The sequence below is a fragment of the Notechis scutatus genome, chromosome 1, assembly GCF_049901735.1.
Source record: "Notechis scutatus isolate UNSWTSFEM ecotype Mainland chromosome 1, rNotScu1.2, whole genome shotgun sequence".
In the NCBI taxonomy this organism is placed as follows: domain Eukaryota; kingdom Metazoa; phylum Chordata; class Lepidosauria; order Squamata; family Elapidae; genus Notechis; species Notechis scutatus.
Genome location: NC_142009.1, coordinates 26,979,870 through 27,001,266, shown reverse-complemented (window position 1 = coordinate 27,001,266; position 21,397 = coordinate 26,979,870). Strand labels below are relative to the sequence as shown.

Sequence of the window (21,397 nt, the reverse complement as noted above, 5' to 3'; positions counted from 1 at the left end):
CCTTGACTTGATCTCTGCAGGATCAGGGGCTAAATATGCAAAGCTCAGTTTGAATTTCCCCTGCTGAGGGTGGATAAACTTGCTCACTATCCCCCTCTGGTGACCAAGCATTGCAGGCAAGGCTTGTTGCAATAGCTGAGGGCGGGAACTGCTAGCCTCTGGCTGGAGGGAGGGGGAATATCTCTCCTGCACAGCTTGCTTCTCAGCTCTGAAAAACTGCTTTTCAAGGGCTTTTTGACTACTGTTTGCATCCCTTTCTTCTGCCCTGGTAGGTTTTCTGGAGTAGATGGCTTTTGTCCTTATTTTATCTGCTGCATCCTTGCTTGCAGATCTAGCCTTCCTGGAGGATTCTTTAGCACACTTAGGCTCCTCGCTGAGTAATCAGCCATTGTGTAGCTTGAGCCCTGAGACTGCCTTGGGAGGAGAGGCTAATGGCTCAATCCTCCTGAATCCTGCAATTAGAAGCAGTCCTTGTCCCAGGTCTTCTCCCCTGGGTTGTGGCAGTAGTGGCAAGACCAGTCTCCTGGGATAGCCTGCACAATTGGCCACGCGGTTGTTTCCAAAATGGGCGTTGGTTCTTACCTGATACGCCCCTTCTCGGCGAGCCGCGAGGAGCATCCAGAGACTGGGATGTGCTTCTGAGTCCTCTTCTTGCAGGCTGAGCTTTAGATGAGGAAACGCTCCGCCCCTCACGTGGTATCGCGCAGCGTCTCCCAGTTTTTTGCGATAACGAGAAGAGAGGTTATTAATTCTTTCTAATCTACTATTGGCTCCTTGGCTGAAGCAAGAGTCCCCACCAGACGGAGAAATTAGGGTGGGGCTGGATGCTCCTCGCGGCTCGCCGAGAAGGGCGTATCAGGTAAGAACCAACGCCCATTCTCCCTCGAGCCGCTCGGAGCATCCAGAGACTGGGACATACCAAAGCTGGGCTGTCCTACGGGTGGGACTCCGTCTGGCCCGAAGGCCCCTCCGGATCACTGATGATCCTCTGTAAGACCCGTCGGCCAAAGAGGCCTCCGCTGAGGCGTACGTATCTATTTTATAATGTCTGATAAACGGGGACGGAGAGGTCCAGGTGGCTGCCCGACAAATGTCAGCGATGGGGGCTTGCGTGGCCCAGGCCGCCGAGGTGGCTGCACTTCTGGTGGAATGGGCGGTTATTCCACCCGGAGCGGGCAGGGAATGGGAAAGGTAGTACCTCGCAATGGTGGCCCTGATGCAGCGACTGATGGTTGAAGGAGAAACCCTAAGCCCCAGTGACCTGGGTTGAAAGGATAGGAAGAGGATTCCGACTTTCTCATGGATTGAGTGCGCTTAATATATATACGCAAGGCCCTTCTAACATCTAGGGAGTGCCAGAGGACCCCCTGCCCCTGGAGGGCCTAGGGCAAAAGTTTGGTAGAACCAGATCCTGTGACCTATGGAAGGGAGAGTTGACTTTTGGTAGGAAGGTGGGGCCGGGACGAAGGACCACTCGGTCTGCATGGAACACGCATAGATCGCTCCTGACTGACAGAGCTGCTAATTCGAAACTCGGCGAGCAGAAGTAATAGCTACTAGAAAAAACTACCATAAAGGTGAGAAACTGAAGGGATGAATCCTCAAAGACTCGAGCGGGGAGCGAGTAAGATAAACGAGGACCTTGATGAGGTCCCATGTGGGGAACCTGTGAACAGTGGGAGGGCACAGGTTGGTGGCGCCCTAAGGAAAGATCTAATTCGGGGTGATGAGAAAGGGAACCGTAGTTATCACAGGAGACCACGGTCGAGAGGGCAGAAAATTGTAGTCTCAGGGTGTTAGGTGCGAGCCCCTTGCGAAGGCCTTCCTGAAGAATTCTAGGATCTGAGCCACAGAGAGAGAGAGGGGATCAATCTGAGACCCGCTACACCACTTGCAGAACCCCTTCCAAGTGGCATCATAAATTCGTGTAGTGGAAGGTCGCCTGGCGGCCAAAATAGTGTCGATGACTTGACTGAGGGCTTCTCACTAGTCAGGCGGATCCGCTCAACCTCCAGACGGCTAACTGGAGCCATGAGGCTCCGGATGCAGAAGGGCCCCTGAGAGGGGAGACCCAATCCGGGGATCCTCCATGGGGCGTTACCGATAAAAAGCGGAGGTCCGCAAACCACGGACGCCTGGGCCAATAGGGAGCCACCAGGAGAAAGGTCTGCCCTCTCCTGAATGAGTTTCTGTATTACTCTGGGAACTAACGGGAGCGGAGGGGAGGCATATAGGAGCCCTGGGGGCCATGGGCAAGCATGGCATTGTGATTCTCCGACCGGTGAGACGGATACCGGGAGAAGAACCGTGGAAGCTGAGTGTTGGACGGAGAGGCGAAAGGGTCCACCACCGGAAGGCCGAATATTCTGGACGCTTCCTCGAATAGGGATGGATGGAGACGCCATTCTGCCTGGACCACCGTGGCCCTGCTCAGCCAGTCCGCCTGAGTATTGTCTACTCCGGAGATGTGTTCGGCTTTTAGAGATAGGAGGTTGGATTCTGTCCAGCGGCAAAGGCGCCGGCTTCCCTCATTAGCTGGATGGACTGGGTGCCCCCTTGCCTGTTGATATGGGCATTGGCCGTGGCGTTGTCCGTGAGAACGAGAACGTGATGTTTGCGGATCTGAGGAAAAACTGCACAGGGCCAGATGGACAGCGTGAAGCTCTAGCCAATTGATACTGCACCTCTGCTCGGTCGGCGACCATTTGCCCTGTGCCGAGAGCGAGTCGAGATGAGCGCCTCAACCGGACAGGCTTGCGTCCGTAGTGACGGAGAGTCATTGAGGTTCCGCGAAGAGGTGGCCTCTGTTGATGGCGGGATTGGTCCACCAGAGAAGAAACGAGAGGACCCCTGGAGGGACCCTGATTCTGGCCTTCGAGTTGCTTCTTCCGGATCGTTGGAGCGGGAGCAGGAGCCACTGGAGGGATCTACTGTGTAGACGGGCCCAGGGAATAATAGAGATGGGTGACACCATTTTGCCCAACAATTCAGAGAAGTCCAGCAAGGCCACCCTCCTTGAACGGCTGCTCTGTTTGACCAGGGCTTGAATGCTAAGGAACCTCTCCGGAGAGAGGAAAACTCTTTGAGAAACGGAATAAATTATGGCACCCAAGAGGTTGATTCGGGTGGAAGGGGTAAGTTGGCTCTTTGCCAATTGACTAGAAACCCGAGTGCCCATAAGGCGAGAGGGTGACCCTGGTATCCCTGACTGCCTGGGATTTGGACGGGAGAGAATAAGGATAACGTCCAAGTAGCAGTGGAGGCGGACGGGAACGCTCCTGAGATGAGCCGCCAGGGCCGCCGGGACCTTGGTGAAGGTCCGGGGGCCAATGCCAGTCCAAAGGGTAGGGCCACGTATTGATAGTGAAGGCTATTATGACAGAACCTGGGGAATTTGAATGGGAGGGCCCTGATTGGAATATGGAGGAATGCCTCCGAAAGATCTATGGAAGATAACCAGTCTCCCGCCTGGAGCCTAAAAGAATAGATTGCAAGGTGCATATTGAACCTCACGCTGGATAAGGTGACGGTTGAGCCGTTTCAAGTCCAGGATGACTCTCCAACCCCAGAGTGCTTGGGCACCACAAAGAGATGGGAGTAAAAGCCCTTTCTCTCTGATTCGGAGGGACAGGTTGCATGGCCTGGATGTCAAGAAGATGATGGATGGCTGCATCCATTGGTGCACGTTTGGAGGGATCCCTTGAGGAGGGGATGGGATGAAGTAATCAGGGGGGCGGACCTGAACTCCAGGGCGAGACCAAACCTGATTGTGTCCCTAACCCATGCATCGGATGTGGATATGTCCCATTGGGCAGCGAAGTGGCTGAGGCGGCCGCCAATGGGGAGGGAGGAAGAAGCTCCACCTTCTGCGGTAGGGCCTTCCTCCCGATCCCGAAAGGGTCTCTTGTAGCTGCCACCGCGTCTGGTCCTGTCGCCCGGGACCGGCGGTCCTGGGATCGGAAGGAAGGGGTCTAGGGTATCTGGGCGGGAAGGGGGTAGATACTTTCTCTTACTGCGGTCCTCGACCAACAGTGGTTCCAAGCTGGGCCAAACAGTTTATCTCCCTTAGTGGGAGCAGTGGCCAGCTTGACCTTATTCTTTACGTCCGTCTGCCAGTGTTTGAGCCAGCATGCGGCGAGCCGTGACGTGCGATGAGATGGCCCTGGAAGAGAATTTTACCGACTGGTAAGTGGCGTCAGCCGAGAACTCGGCTGCAGCCACTAACTTCGCTATGTCCTGGTGTGCTCTGAGATTGGAAGCGGGACGTGTTCCTTGAGCTGGCGTAGCCAGCGGATAGAGGACCTTGTGAAAAAGGAGCGGCCATAGCTGATTTAATGGCCCAGGCGTCATATAGGTGGGCCCTGCGCAGCACCAACTCCGCCCGCATGTCATCAGGTTTCAAGGCCTCTAGGGCCTCACAAGGGGTAGAGGAGAAAACCAGACCCACAATGGGGTCATCAAGTTCCGGAATGTTCAGAAGGCTAGATAGTGCCGAATCGAGATTAAGGAATCTCTTGTCTTGGCTAGAGGGTGTAGGAGGGTCCCTGTGGAGGTGAGTTGCTTCGCTACCGGATCCACGAAGATGGAAGGGGAAGGGATGACCTCAGCTTCCACCACTGGTTGGGTGAAAATGGAGTCCTCCGGGCCCTCTGGGACGGGGGAAGGTTTGCAGGGGACTGGGGAAGAAGGCCAGAGACATACTTGGCCTTAAGGAGGAGGGACTTGAACATGTGCGGCTTGAACAGCCCCCAAAAAGTGGGTTGGTCGGGGAAGTGCCCTCGTCCTCCGACATCTCCCCTTCATGATGTCAGCCTCTAAGAGGGTTTCACTGTAGCGGGAGGATCCCATCTGGGAGTCCTCTTCCTCTTCCCTGAAATCCCCAAAGTCCCCTTCCTCCTCCACCTGGGCCCCAACCGGAGGAGGGCTGTCCCTCTGAGAGAGTACCTGATCAACCGGGGGACCGGTTGTGGAAGGGATCTGATGGATAAAGAGTCGTGCTCGGAGGCTCATGGAGAGAAGACTGATCTGGTCATGTGTTGTAGTCCCTCTGCAATGCTCTGGCGGATGGCTGATTCCATCCAAGCCCTGATGAGAGGCGGAACCTCGGAGGTAGAGGGTTCGTCCTGGCGCAGACCAGCAGCAGTGGGTGTAAAAGTGGTTGGAGGAGGAAGTAATGACGGCTCTGGGCGGGACTCCCTGAACGCCTGTCAGACTCTTTTTCCAACGCTTTGTGGCGCCTTGAGGCGTCACGTTGGGAGGCCTTGGAAGGTTCCTTGTCCTGTCTAGAGCCCTTAGGTTCCTTGTCCTGCCTGCGCAAGTAGTGGGACTTTGCCTTAGCCTTCAAGGAAGGACGTTTAGAGGGATTGTCGTCTGCCATGTTAGATAATAAATACTAGCAAGGGCGGTTGGCTCGCCCAGATCAGGCCTGGATGAGGCCGGGTGACGATGAAGCTGGCCCGCTCCCCTTTTGGAATTTGTTATGTACGGAGAACTGTATCTCAGTACAGGCCAATCAGTCAAATAAACGCCTGAGGCCTAGAGTTGAAGAGAGGGCCTCTGGCAGCAGGCCTCCAGACAAGAAAAATAAAACCGGAGGGGGCTGCAACCGCTCGAAACGGGCTGCGGGAGGCCAACAAGTAATAAAGGAGCGGGCCAGGTGGAAGAGATGGGCAGCTAAGCTTTAACCCAAGGCCTGGAGCTCCAATTCACCGCAGCTAAAGTATTTAAAAATGGCGCCCGACCACGATGCGGAGCCAAAATGGCGGCCATAAGCTGAACCTTCGGGACGCCTTCGGGACGGAAGGAGGGCTTGCTGGTCAGCTCAGCTCCTAGGGCCCTAGGGGCGATGACCCTCCCGATCGGCGTTTAGGGTGGGGGGAATCCAGCAATAAAAGAAATGCGTGCCACGAGGCAACGCGGAGAGGCAGCGACGTGATCTGATAAGGGTGGGGGTCGCGCTATCGTGCTGCGAGCCCACAGCTTCGCCCAGGGACGGGGAAATTTTTCCCTTAAGTCCAGACCCTTTGCGCAGGAGGAGGAAGGAAAGGCAAACCTTATGAAGACGAAGTTGGAATAGGCAAGAAATAGGCAAGAAATGTACGATCAGCCAAGGAGCTCTCTGAAAACACAGCCTGACTCTTCGAGGCTGAGCAAAAGACTGGGGAGACGCTGCGCGATACCACGTGAGGGGCGGAGCGTTTCCTCATCTAAAGCTCAGCCTGCAAGAAGAGGACTCAGAAGCACATCCCAGTCTCTGGATGCTCCGAGCGGCTCGAGGGAGAATGGCAGCTGCCAGCTCCAATGATCAGCTGTGGGGCAGTAAAGTGAAAAACGGCCCTACTGGAGTTACCCAGGTGAGCCTGGGCATGCAATGGGCGCGCAGGAGGATTTTGCAGCTGTGGCTCTTCAGTGCACCCCCTAAGGGTGGAAATTAATGAAGAGCTGTTCCCTTCATGCCTGGCTGTTGGGCCCCTGTTGGTGATTCAGGGGAAGCTGCGCAATAAACAGGACGAAGAGCAGGCTTTGAATCCAATTGTTGCCTGTCTTCTCTTTTTCAAACCTTTAGGAGAATCCACACAATGAAGAATGCTGCTTTTCCAAAGTATCACTGGAGCCAACCTTTGCCACGTCTCTATCGGGCCAAGACTGGGGACTTCCTGGCCCGGGTTGTGGCAAAGATTGATGACTCAGTCTCTGGGCAAAAAGGCAGATTCAACCCATATGTGTTGATTCTCCCATAGGCATGCTGGAGAATGGATTGTGTAGCCCACTTTAGAACTTAGTTATCAGTATGCAATGTCAGTAAAGTAGCTAACATTTCCCATTGCTCTGTACATGGCCAAAAGATAAGAAAATTCTAGACTGCAGATTTACATTTCGAATAGACACAACAGAAAAAATATGAATGATGTGCCAGAATCAATTCCTAAAGCATTACTAGAGGAAGAGCCGGAGTGTGTCTGATCAAACATGAGTATGAGACACACAGGTAGTCTTCAGGTTATGACAACCCCTTCAGCTATTGTTACAGCAAAAGTTACAACGGTACTGAATGAGATAGCCTCATGACTGGTCCTCAAAGTTGCATCTATTGCAGCATTTCTGCAATCACAGTCAATTTGGTTGCTTGGTAACCAGCTTGTATTTTATGATGGTTGCAGTATACCTTGCAATTCCCAATGTTCCCTGCCAGCTTCCCACAATCAAAGTAAATGGGAAAGCTGACAGATGGGTGCAAATTGTACCAACCGGCTTTTCACTCACCCACCTGCCCTGTACTCCACAGTGCCTACCTATGAAACTCACCTGCAGCTCTCCCCCACTGGCTTGTTTGCCAGGGAATTCCACCTTTTCCCGTATGAATTCATGTAAGATCCTTGTTTAATGGATGCAGTGATGTGGTCCTAAGGTTATAACCCATAAGGTTATAACAGCATGCATCAAATATGAACATATTAGGATAATACTTCATCATCTACACTAACTGCCAGTTCATTTCCAACTAATTCAAAACATTGTGTGTGGGGGTGTGTGTGTTTTATTTCTATATTTTATTTGATATAGATATGTTTTATTTAAACTGAATCAATTTCTCTCATAAACTGCCCAGAAAGCTTCAGTGAATGGCTAGTTTAACATTTTTACATAATTTTGTTTGTATGCTCTCTCACAAACTTTTTGCTACAAGGATGCTTTAACTTTTATTAAACATCTTTGATGCAGATATTTTTTTTTTTTTTTTTTTTTGCATTTCAATGCTCCGTTCAGGCAGAGAAGGATTTTTTTCCTTGCTCATTCTACCAAATATAAACCAGTAATATTTTGGAAGACAGTCTAGGTGGAAAATCTGCAACCTTTAAACAGGGGAGTGTGGCAGGAGTGTTCATATTTCCGGAGGTCTGCAAAATCATATTTAGGCTTATTCAATACAAATTTGAAGGTTGATTTTAAAACTTTTTAATTCATTCATGGATTGACAAATTAATATTTTCTGCTAGGATCTCCTCCTGCCCTGCTCTGGAGAAGCCCTTTATGAGACATCAAAAATCCAAGTCCCTTTCAATCAGAATTCCTTAGGACCGTGGTGGCAAACCTATGGCACGTGTGCCAGAAGTGGCACACAGAGCCATTACTGCCGGCACGCGAGCCCTCGCCTAGAAAAGGTCTACTGCACATGGGAGACATGTGCATGTGCAGAAGCGCACAGCATGCAGGGGGCATGCGTGCATGCGCAGAAGCGCACAGTGCAGTCGCACGGCTCACGAGCACATGCACAGGAGGCATGCGCATTGCCTTCTGGGTGATGGAGAGTGCAAGCGCACAAGCACACACGCAATTATCGGCACAGGAGCCCAAAAAGGTTAGCCACCATTACCCTAGGACAAATGTCATGGCAAAGGCTATTAGAGTTGGGTTGGAAAAATCTGGATGATTAGTTTGCTGGCTGAGGAATTCTGGGAGCTGAAATCCACAAGTCTTAAAGTTGCCAAGGTTGGAGACCGTGTACTAGATGACAAAAAAATACGCATCTTCAGTACCTCTTTACTGTCTTCTAGTGACTAGCAAATAGCAATTGGCTATTGAGCTTAGACTTATAAACCTTTACACCACTCTCTGAGCAATTTACAATGTCAGCATATTGTCCCCAACAATCCGGCTCCTCATTTTACCGACCTCAGAGCATTGAAGGCTGAGTCAACCTTGATCCCTGTCAGGATCAAATTCCAGAGTTAGCATTTTAACCGCTGCAACACCAGGGCTCCTGTACAGGACTGTAACCACTGCGCTACCAGGGCTCCTCTACCAGTTTTGAATTTCACTGTTTTTTACATCTGGGGCATATGAAATCATTTCAGATCCTATGATTCCAATTCTATATTGCTCAAGCCATAGCCAACTCAGAATAGGAACATAAGCATTTTGTTTCTTGTCCCCACTATTGATTATCCAACTTAAAAACGTTGGTACTAATCTGCCTTCATTTTGCACTTTTAAGTGTCAAGTAGGAAGAACAGAAGTCCTGTAATGTGTTCAAATTTAAATGAATAAAAATACCCTTACTCCACAAATAACAGACCTCCTACTAGAATTAACAGATAGACTTAAGAGTTCACAAAATTACAAGTGGTCAGTTTCAGCAACACACTAAATAAAAAACAAACCAAATTATGATTAAATATGTTGTGTAAAACAGATAAAAATTTAGTAAGATTTTGGAGCTATCCCAAAGGTGCTTTTTCAAGAGGCAACTGGACCTTCTGGTTTTGCTTTGAAGACATTTTGCTTCTTATCCAAGAAGCTTCTTCAGCTCTGGCTGAATGGTGGGGAAAAAAGCATATTTAGGAAAACCATGACCTGGATGACTGAGAATCTCCACAGCCATCTTGGAGCTATAATAATCATAAATGCAAATTACACTGTTAGATTTTGATACAGTGCATTACTCATTAATAAGTCATTGAGTTGTTATTTGTCATCATGTGTGAAACTAATTATAAGAATTCCTAAATCACAATTCATTGGTTAATGTTAACAAATCAGGTAACTTGTTCAATAAACTTTTTTAAAAATCAGGGCATACTAGAATGTATGAACCCATCCACTATATTCAATAGATATCACATCTCTTCAAAAATACTTTTCTCCATTCATCCACTATTCATAAACACAAGATTCTCATTTACGGTTTTGGGGGGGTGGGGGGGTTTTTTTTTTTTTTTTTGTGTTTGGTTTTGTTTTTTTTTGGTGTTTTTGTTTTTGGGGTTTGGGGGTGGTGGGGGGGGGGGGGGGGGGGGGGGGGGGGGGGGGGGTTGGGGGGTTGTTTGTTTTTTTTTTTTTTTTTTTTTTTTTTTTTTTTCTTCTTTTTTTTTTTTTTTTTTTTAGGGGGAGGGGTTTTGGTTTTTTTTTTGCTTTTTTTTTTTTTTTTTTTTTTTTTTTTTTTTTTTTTTTTTTTTTTTTTTTTTTTTTTTTGTTTTTTTTTTTGGTTTGGGGGGGGGATTTTTTTTTTTTTTTTTTATTTTTTTTAATTTTTTTCAAAAAAACCCCAACAAAACAACAAAACAATGGGCCAAGAAAGGGGGCGGTGGGGATTTTGGGGGTGGATTTGGGGGGGGGGGGGGGGGTGGTATTTTTTTTAAAATTTGGATTTTCTTTTTTTTACTTTTGTATGTTTTCGCCGTTTTTTTATAATTTTCTTCAATTTTTCACATTCTGCATGTTGCTATATTATATTTCTTTTGCCATACAGTACTGAAGGTCAGATTAGTTTTTTCCAAACAAAGATAACTGGCTTATACAGTAAATATTTAATTTTCCACTTAGTTCCAAAATGGAAATGTGAAAAATTCATAACTGTGGCTTTAAAGGAATTCTTGATCTGAATTACTGTACCACAAGAAAATAGTAATTCTATTGTATTCTATATGCAAAGAGATGAATAGCTATTTTAGGATGCTAATGAAAAAACGATCTCAAAAAAGTTCATTATGCATAGCATTATAATAAAAAAAGGCAAGGTTTGAACAAGTATTTTACTACCTGCAAAGAGGTCAACACATCTTCAGGTTAATCCTTTTTCCCCTCCACAGCTGCAATTCTAAGTGGAGCTTAGTACTACTTCAAATCCATTCTGACTTGAAGAAACTAGATAAAATAACTTAAACAATCATAGTGGAATTATATTCCTGTACAAATACTTTTCAGTTAATGACCTTAATTGGGACCGGAATTTCTATTGCTAAGCAAAGCAGTCATTAGGGAAAACAATTAACAGAATAACAGACTTGGAAGAGACTTTGGAGGTCTTCTAGTCCAGGGGTCGCCAACCTTTTGGACCTCAGGGACCACCAAACTCATAATTTTAAATCATGCGGATCAGAGACCCTGGGAAAATCCTCAAAAAAGTATGTAGGAAAATCCCCCACCCCGTTTTTCTACCGATTGATCCTTCTTTATTTGGGATTGCAGGATACCATCTCCGTTCTCAGGGGGAGAGAGACAGAGACTTTTGGCTTCATGCAAGGAAAGCAGCAGAAGTCTTTCTTTTTCTCTCCCAAAATCTGGCAGAAATGAGTCTTTGTGAGACTTGTCACACCGGCACAGCCTCTTGGAGTAGGATGCATTGCAGGGTCCCAAAGACTCATTTCTGGTGGAGTTTGGGGGAGAGAAAGAAAGACTTTTGCTGCTTTCCTTTCATGCAGCCAAAAGCAGAAGAAAGAAGCGGAAAGAAGCAGCCTGGTGGCCAGGCAAGGTGTGTGGGGCACGTTCCCCACTTCCGCCCTTTCCCCCCTCCCCTCACTATCTCATGCTGTTTGCAATGCATGCAAGCCTTGTGTTCCCGCAGACCATGTGGGCAGGACAACCTTGTGTTCCCACGCAGCCTGGATTAATTGCTTTGGGGGGGTGCTTTAGGGGTGACATTTCTCTGCGGACCACCAAAATTTTCTCACAGACTACCAGTGGTCCCCGGCCCACTGGTTGGCAACCACTGTTCTAATCTAACCGCCCTGCTCACACCACATAGCAATGCAGTTCCAGTTGCTGTTGTTAGGTGATGACCTCCTGCTTCTCCTGCCCTGCTGTGCCTGCCTCTGCTTCAACTCCCCCTCAATCTGTGCTCTTTTGGCTGCTTTGCATTCTACTGCCATCCACCTGAGATGCCTCTAGTTGAACATCCCTGTTTCTTTCCTGCTACTGCTACAAAGTGTGCAAGCTCAGGCAGCTGCCAGCTCTTCATAAGGCCAAAAAGACAGTGACTGGGGAAGGGAGAGAGAAGATAGGATAGGGGGAGTTGAAGCACAAGCTATGGTCATAAATTTAGGTGGGCTGCCAATCACCCAAATTTTTATTATGTGACTGCAGGTGTATTACAACAAGAGTAACCTCGAGAACTGGCCATAACTACCATTTGCTTAGGGACATCGTGACTTTGAATGATTGCTGAATAAATAATTTTTAAGCAAAGACTACCTTGTATAGATTGTTCTTTTGCCTCACCTTCTTGCTAGATTCGCAAATCTTGCTAAATTCAAGTAGACAACTTTTTTCCCTCTGGAGATGCTCTTTTATTTTGAACTTTGAGGGAAGAATGAGATGAAGTTGATGATATGGTATTTCCAGAGGGGGTAGCCATCTTCCATATTTATTTATTAAAAAGCAAGAAGTACCTCATTGTCAAAATGTTATTCTCTTGCCACTAAATTCTAACAGAGTGATCTGGGCACCGCAGCCTTCACAGCAAACAGTGATATCATCATGCATACACCATGATTATGTCCTTCCACCTCAACAATGGATGCAAGTATGTAACTTGTGGTATTTATGTAATGACATTACATTAATATTTCATCATTGCCCTCCACCCAGACAGCAATGTCTAGACATGCTCTACAGATTGAAATGTGGGGCATGAGATCTATAAAGTGCCTGCCCCTGTTCTAACATATAGTATCGTTTGTTTGATTTTACTTACCACACAATATATAGACCCAACCAGTGTGGTTTATTTGATAAATTATGGTCAAAATACTTCGTAAACTCAGTTATTGAACTGCTATACCTAAAAGGGTTTGCATTAGCATATTTTCCTTATTTGACTTTAACCAAGACCACATTTGATCCAAAAATAAAACAAAACTTTTAAACTTGTGATTTTCAAGCATATTGGTCGAGGAAGACACTAACAAAGGTGATTCAGAATGAGCTCCAGCATACAATATTCCAGATCTACATATTCTCCTCACTGCTCCTTCTTTTCATGAGTGAGAGCATGACTTTAGACAAACCATTTCTCTACTACCTTCAAACTTGGAGAGCAATGATTATTCCAAAAATATCCAAAATGAATTTAGATTACAGTCACTTCAAATTACCATATTTTTTGGACTATAAGACACACTTTCCTCCCCCCAAAAAGTAGGTGAAAATGTCTGTGTGTCTTATAGAGTGAATACGGGCCCGTTTTTGGCCTGCAGAGTGTTTCTGGACGCCAGGGAGAGCAAAAACAGGACGCAGGAGGGTTTGGGAGGCCAAAAACGGGTCTGTTTTTGGCCTACATACTGCTTCTGGGGGCTGGGGAGGCTGAAAACAGGATGCACGGAAGCCTAAAACTTTAATTTTCTTGTTTTCCTTCTCTAAACCTAGGTGCATCTTATGGTTCGGTGCATCTTATAGTCCAACAAATACGGTAATACTAAGTGACTAACAAGAAACAAATAAAATGCTATCAGGAAAACAACCATTCAGATTTAGATGTAAATGCATAAAATCTTTTCCATATAGCTCAAAATCCAAAGTTTAAAATAATGATTTATGCACCATAGTTTTCAGTCTAGAACTATAAATACCATTAGCTTACTGGAACTTAGTTTGAAATCCTACTAACAGAATATTATTTTCAGTCTACCATTCTGCTAATCAAGACAACAGATATTGCTTCTTCACAATTTTATTTATTTATAAAATGTATTGGTTGCCCATCTTACCACAGGGCAACTCTGGGTGGATTGTGCTAACATCCAATTTATCACAACACTCAGCCTGGTTTTCTTGATAAATGTAAGTGGGGGAAGGATTGTCTCAAAATTGCTTCCAGCATCTTTATAAGTGTAATACATAATAGTATTTCCAAAGAGTTACTTATATACAAAATCTAAAATAAAGCTACAGTTATACTGTATTAGTAATGAGAAGAATATCTGGTAGTTAAAACCAATGAGCCAATTTATATTGTAATTAAAAGTTGTCATTAAAAAGCATTAAGTAAATGATGCTTGAGGCACGTAAAATAAATCTCCATATGAAGTGTACTTAGGACACTTCCTTTCAGTAACTCTCCAGTAAAGCATGACCAACGCCAACAGTAATAGATCATAACCCAAGATACATGGGTTGAAAATAACTTCTCTGGACTCCTAACATAAAAGATGTTATTTGATAATATAGTACAATATGGGGAATCCTTGATTATGTTCAATTTTGCTTTTGAAGTCCAACTTTCTGCTCTATCAGGGAACCTATGATGACTTGGATATTTTAGCACTGGAAGGTATTTATAGCAATCCTAGCTGGGATACAGAAACCATCTCCCTACTCTCAGCATTTACTTTTCAAACAAGAGCAGGACCACAACTAAAAATAACACTGTCCCAATTCATTGGCAAGCTAAATGATGTGCCAGAAACTTAATTTTGAAGATCCAATGTCACCTTGAAGTAAAGTGTCAACCATTGTATCAAATTAATACATCTGAAAGCACTCCTAAAATTTCCCCAAATCATTAGGAGACTGTTAAAACTTGCTAAAGGGCTTTCAAACATAGTAAAGTCTGAAAGTATTTGCATATAATAAAAAGTACAATAAGAATAAGGTATTATAAATGCTAATAATGGGTAAGTATTTAATATACATGCCCAGCTAGAGCTGGTGCAGAATGCAGCAATGTGCACAGTTCTGGGGGTCCCTAGGACGACACATATAACAGTGTTGTTACTTCCAAGTTCAATTCAAGGTGCTGGTTATTATCTTTAAAGTTCTACATGGCATGGATCCAGGGTATCTGAGGAGCTGACTCACCTCAAAGGGACTAACCCACTGCACTTGTGCCAGTAGAAAAGGCCTACTATGAACCCCAAGAATTCCAGTCAAGAAAAAAGGCCTTTTCTGCTGTGGCCCCAACCCTGTAGAACACTTGGCCCACGGAGATGAGAAATGCACCCACCCTTTTGGCCTTCTGGAAGGGCATTAAAACTTGGCATTGCTGATTTGCTTGAGGCCCCAAAGGGGGTGCTCACTGCTGGAGGTGGTGTTTGTAATGTCTATCCCTTGATTCCTGGTTTTTATAGTTCTTTTTAAGTTGCAGAGTTTTAAAATTTTAACTGTTTTTCTATTTATCTTTTTATGATCTGTAAGCTACCTAGAGTTGCCCTAGTGGGGAGATAATGACATATAAATTTAATAAATAAATAAAATAAATAAGCTGACAAATACCCCAAAACTAGACTGGAACTTTTACTAAATGATGTTTAACAAAACAGTAAAAGCAGGTAGGAGGTTCTCTGTATTAATATAAGTTTCTATTTATTTATTAAATGTATAAGAATGTTCAATTCAATAGCTTTGGACAACGTACAATAATAAAATTATTATTAAAAAAGATACCGGTAAAAAAATATAGTCATTCTGAAGAAGCAAAACATATTCTAAAAACATCACAGCACACAGGATCTGCCAAACAGTCTCATGTAAGGCCTGTGGGAAAAGCCAAGTTTCAAGAGCCCTTTTAAACACACTCAGGTAGAGGTTAGACCAGGGTTACTCAAACTGGTCAGTATCGATATCCCCAGATCGAGGGAACTATCAAAAAAGTCAATAGATGTCTGGGGATCAATAAGTGGTTGATAAATAATAGACGGTTGATGGGGTTCAATTTGAGGTCTCCGTGAAGCTGCACGCCAGTTCCTAGTCCTGAAGATGAGGTGGTTAGAAGTGACATAGTTTTGATTGGTCAATCAGCAATGAAAGCAGCCTTGAGTTTTGGGGTTGATGAACAATCTGAAACTTCATTGAGGAGTTAATGAGCTGAAGAATTTGGGGACTCCTGTGCTAGACAAAGGAAATACTGAAAAGCAGGTGTTATAAAGAATACATTACAGATCCTTAGCATTACACAAGTAGTCCTCAAATTACAATGGCAATTTGGGACTGGAATTTCCATCCCTAAGTGATATAGTTGAAATCACAATGTCAGGTGACTGCATTGCTTAGTGACAGCAATTCCTGCAGTACATTTTTCCATTGTTAAGAGAAGATGATGGGTTGTTAAGTAAATACCTCGCAACATCTCGCTGGCTTCCAACAACCAAAGTCAGTGGGAAGATTGGCAGGAAATTTTAAGTCCCAGGTGGCTCATAACCAAGCCTGAAGGCAGGTTAGTGGCTGCTGCCAGGTGGGAAAGGATGCACAAGTATCAGGAAAGGCGTGGCATAGGTGTGGTATCAGGAAAGGCGTGGCATATAGCAGGACTTGGGATAATTACTGCCAGATGAGAGAGAAACTATTAGGGTGCATGAGTGATGGGGAGACAGTGAGGCCTGAGGAGTGTGCACAGACACGGGAGACTTAACCGAGCAGCTTGTGACCTTCCCTGCTAGCTTCTCTATTGACTTTGCTTGTGGGAAGCCAGCAAGGAAGGTTGCAAATCATGATTCTGTGTTCACAGGACACTGCAATTTTGCAACTTCAAGCTCGTTGGCAAACATCAAGATCATGAACTCAAGAGCTTTGGGTCAGATGGAAGTTTGAGAAACAGCTGCAGTCACCACTTTCAGTGCCAGCAAAACTTTAGACAGTCGCTGAATGAATGGTCATTAATTGAGGACTATCAGTATGCTTCAAAAGTCAGAGATGGAATGTTTTTAAACAACTATTCCAATCTTAGCAAGTAAACCTGATATTATTAACCTTTATGCCATCAAAAGGAAAGGCTTTCCAAAGCTTCTTCCTGTGAGCAAGAGGGAATACTATGCAATTGATAACCCCATAGGGATAGATTTTGACTTTTGACTATAATTGAGCCCTTAAATGATTGTAAGTTGTCCCAGCCATTAAGTGGATCACTATACGACCACACCATTTTTGTGGCAGTCACAATGAACCTGAATGAGGCAAGGAGTGTTTTTTGCTTGAAACTGGAAGTAAATCCATTTCCAGCAATAAATAAATTAAAAAATAAATTGCAGTCATGTGAACCTTGGATGCTGTAAATGCTTTTAAATGTGGATTGATTGCCAAGTGCCCAAAATGAGACCATGTCCCTGCTGGAGAGTGCATATGTGGCTGTCAGAGCTTTGAAACCAGTTCGTAAGTAGTTATGGAGAGGTCTGTTATAACTTTGGATACTAAGATAGTTCTGAACTTATGGCTGGTTGTTCATTCAAAGTTACTATGGCCTTGTAAAAGGTGCATTAGAGCCTACAAAGCCCTTCCGGGCCTTGTAAAAGATTGTTTCCCCCATGATCATATTACCACATTTTTTGGACCCTTGGCAACCAGCTTGCATTTATGAATGACTGCAGCATCCTGTAGTCACATGATTGCAATTTGTGACTTTTTTGCTAGTTTCCAGTAAACAAAATGAATTTGCTTAATGACTGTGATTGAAATTCCAATCCCAATTGTGGTTTTAAGTCAAGGATTATCTATAAGTAGTAAATTTAAATTTTAAACTAGACAAAACTAGAAAAATAAATATTAGAAGTTATATTTAATGTCTAAAACAATAAAGTTCTGTCTGTATAGCAGCAATCAATTGTAAAAGTATCTATGTTAACTCTAAAAAAAACAAACTGCCAACTTTTATGCATCTCATTAAGGATTTTTTTTCAGTGAAAGCTTCTGGTAATAAATCTATTAAGATCAAAAGCCACTACATATTACTTTATTTAAATTTACAGCTAAATTAACAGGAGCATGCATATTATAATCAAGATGCAATTACCTTCAGTAGTTTTACATATCAGTGTACATAATACAGGATGTGGATTGACTCTAAGATGGCTTCTCCTTAGAACTTTGAAAAACATCCTAAATCTATAGATTTTCTTACAAACAAATCCATTCACTGTATGCAAACTTGAAGAAATGAACATTAACTGCTGCCACTAATAAAAGTAAAGTCTTTTCCTAGTCAGAAAAGAAATCTATCTCAATGAAAATTATATATGATTCACCAATAAATATGGTTATTTGCCATTCTACATACTGTTCAACGTTAGTGTCTAGCTGTGAATTTAAGTGAGGAGAATAGCTAAGATGATGTTCAAGGAGTATTTATAATTAAAAACACTATGCAGAAAGCAGTTTTTGACCTAGTCTATATAAATGTCCTACAATAAGGTTATATGATAATTTGGATTCAAAAGCAAAAAATTCTTAAGAGCAGTATGGACACAAACATAGCACTCTGTGTAGTAACTCTGTGAACCAAAGATGTCTTTTCTTGGGTCTAACTACAAATCAATCTGCATGTAATCATAAGAAAAGGCATGGCTGTTTTAAGGAGCTACAGGTAGGTGCTATATTCATGCCGGAAATGAACTCAGAAGCCCCCTTTTGCCTTTGAATTGGAAGAGCTGCACACTCCTACAATTTTACTTTCATATTCAGCTGAAAGTCCCCAGCACTAATAGCACTATGATAAATTGCAGCAGTGACTAGCAAATGATACCATCAACCTGTACTTGTAATTTGAGATCTTTGGAATATTTTGCTAAACTAAAGTATGCAAAGCAAAACACAACAAATAATTTTAATAGGTTCAATTCAACTGAATTCTTTTTAGGAATCTGAAGTATCTCTATAGAGCTGTGATGGCAAGCCTATGGCACGTGTGCCTGAAGTGGCATGCACGGCATCTCTCTGGGTGCGCCAGTTGCCCATTGCTCTTCCGGGTTACCCTGGTCTTCGCAAGCGCGGGAAACTGAAAGAGCAACTCCCTGACACGCATCTGGCACCAGGAAGCTGAGCTTCCAGTTTCCAGTGCACACATGTGCACTGGCTAGCTGGTCTTCGTGCATGCGTGCAAGAAACTGGAAGACTAGGTGGCTAGCACACATGTATGCGCCAGGGAGCTGCTCTTCCGGTTTCTGGTGGTCCCCACCGTGCACACGCTCCAGTTTCAGCACTCGGTGCCGAAAAGATTCGCCAACACTGATATAGAGGTTTCTGCATCCTCAGCATTAATAGGGTTATGTAGTAAAGCTTTCATTCAAAACTCATGATTTAATCTTACAGAATGGTTATAGAATCTGCCTAAGTCACAATATTTTTTTAAATGGTTTTTTTTTTATAAACCAATAATCTATTTCCAGCCATGAAAACTTTTAGAGATCTCAAAGAACAGCCACTGAAGCCCAGCACTAAAATAAAACAAAAACTGTTTCATACATTTCTAGATTTCCAAAAATCACTACCACCTCCTTCATAGAGGAATTTCTTTCCTCCAAACATCAGAAGTAGGGCAACAGCCATTAACCTGTATACATGAATCAACTAGATGTTCATTTGGGACACAGAGTAGCAGTTAAATGTATGTAACAAATATGAACAAAGAAATCGGGCACAAAGGACGATATATATTTAAGAAAACTAGTATGAACAAGCAGTATCAACACTAGGGGGTGTGGGAGAAATAGAAAACCTTGGATGATGTTGAGGTCACTCCCAGGAATGAATGTGGCATTGGTTAGGTACAGTGGTATAAAGCCATAGTCCACTAACAACATTAAAGAAATAAGAGTATGCTGTACTGGTGTTAGAAGGACCAAAAGGTGCTACTGATCACTGTGCTACAGTTAGCACAATGTATTTAAAACATTTTTGCTTTCCTTTTCAAAAGGCCAGGGCTATTTGAATAAGCACTGCCCACTGTGCAGCTGGAATGACAGCTAACCTTTTTTTTTTTTTTCTTATGGAAGGCTGAGATTGCAAAATATCGACCCAATATAGAAGGAAGAAGAAAATTCATGAAGTCAGCAGCTACATTACCACGAAATAAAGATTATTCCAGAACGGATTGTACTCTGAAAAACACTAGGTGAAAGGTGGAATATCCTACATTCAAAACTGAAAAGTATAATGAGACAGAGAACAGGAACAAAGGATGCCTAGGCAAGATGTTTGGGGTGGGGTTACCTCATATAATAAACTTCCTCAATCTAACAACCCAAAACTCACATATTTTGCCCTTATCGGCCTTGGAAAAAGAATTTATCAGGGGTGGGGAATGGAACCGACATTTCTACAGGCGCACCTTCATCACCTCAGAAAAAGAAAAAGCGAAAGAGAAAGACGAGATGGAGGAGAAAATACAAATATTACATAGGAAGGGCACAAAAGAGGCTCTGTGGGGGAAAGTCGGAACATTTAAAAGAAAAAGAAAAAAGCCGCGGGCGCAATACTTGGCACTCCCAACTCTCGCTCACCGATGGTGGAGATGAACGTGGTGTTAAAAGCATCATCGGAGAACCGGAAAAGCACGCAGGTCTTGCCAACGCCCGAGTCGCCGATCAGCAGCAGCTTGAAGAGCAGGTCGTAGGTTTTCTTCGCCATGGGGGCCCCCCCGCGCCGCGCGCCACTTCCTCGCCAGGCTCTGCCTCAGCAGGCGCCGCCGCCGCCTTGGGCCCTCCGAGACCCCTCCGTACTACAACGCACAAGGCCGGGCTCCGCGGCGGTGGCGAAGGAGGAGGCGGCAAGCTGAGGGAGGGAAGGGGAGGCACAAAATGGCTGCCTTGGTGACAGCGGGCCGGGCCGGGCCGGGCAGGCAGCAGTTGTAGAGGGACTTGGCTCCCGGCAGAGCTTCCTCACGGGTGAACAGCGACGGCGGCGCTCGACTTCATGCCCCCTCGGTTCCCTCCTCAAGCGAGCGCTTCTCGGTTTCCTTACTCAGTCACGCTCCGGACGGGAGCAGGCCGTACGCACGAACAGCCGGGCCGAGGGATTCAGTGGACGGGTGGGGCGGGGTTACGCTCACGCAAAGGATGAGGAAGGGCGCGGGAGCGCGCACGCTGATTTGGCGGCCGCTCCCTTTCTTGCAGACAAGAAGTTGCTTCCTGACGTCAAAGGATATGAACGGACCGAGGGCCAACCCTTCCGCATGCGCAGCTGAATTGGCGAGTTGCTACACACCATGGGAGGTCGTTCTACGCCTGCGCGAGTCGGACTGCTGCTCCACGCACGAGAGTGCGACGTCTCCAATCGTCGTAGAGCAGCGTGACGCAAATGCCCAGGGAAACTCCCGGAGCTTAGAAAAAAGCGATGGGGGATTTTTTGTTGTTGTGCTCCCAAAATGAAGGTTTCGAGGGAGGCGGGATTTGGACGCTTATAACTCTTCCCTCGCCCATGATTGGTGGAAGAGTGGATCGGAAAGGCGGGGTCATAGCGTTGAATGGGAGCGGTTCAGTGTGGAGTGTGCGCAGAGAGCAGGATTGTGACATGTGCGATCCATGCCCTTCCCTTCCCCTCCCCCTCTTCTTTGGCTCAGGTAGTGCTTAGAATTTGCGAAGACTCTTAACCTGACCTGAGTTTAAGGAATGACTTGCATTTTCCCCACAGTAGGTTTCCACTTTAGTCTGCCTGGGCTTGCCCTTCTTGCAAGGCACACGTTATTCAAGTTTACTTATTTCATGTAAAGTCTGTAGAGATTCTCAGTCATCCAGGTCACGGTTGTCTCAAAGGTGGCTTTTCAGGAGGTAACTGGACTTCGTTGTTTTTTTCTTCTGAAGATGTTTCATTTCTCATCCAAGAAGCTGCTTCAGCTCTTGACAGGATAGTGAGGAATAGAAGGATTTATAAAGGATGCAAATGACCAGCTGTCTGTAAGGAATATAAATCCTTCCATTCC

The 21,397-nt window shown here is 45.0% G+C and overlaps 1 protein-coding gene across 1 annotated transcript in view; it reads right to left on the bottom strand.

Moving 5' to 3' along the window:
• Positions 1-20,839, bottom strand: part of RAB10 (RAB10, member RAS oncogene family) — a 35,746-nt gene extending 14,907 nt beyond the window's left edge. The window contains exon 1 of the mRNA XM_026671553.2: positions 19,980-20,839. Coding sequence (XP_026527338.1) covers positions 19,980-20,106 — 127 coding nt within the window. The 5' untranslated portion in view covers positions 20,107-20,839. The remainder of the gene's footprint in view (positions 1-19,979) is intronic.
• Between the last annotated feature and the right edge of the window lie 558 nt (positions 20,840-21,397).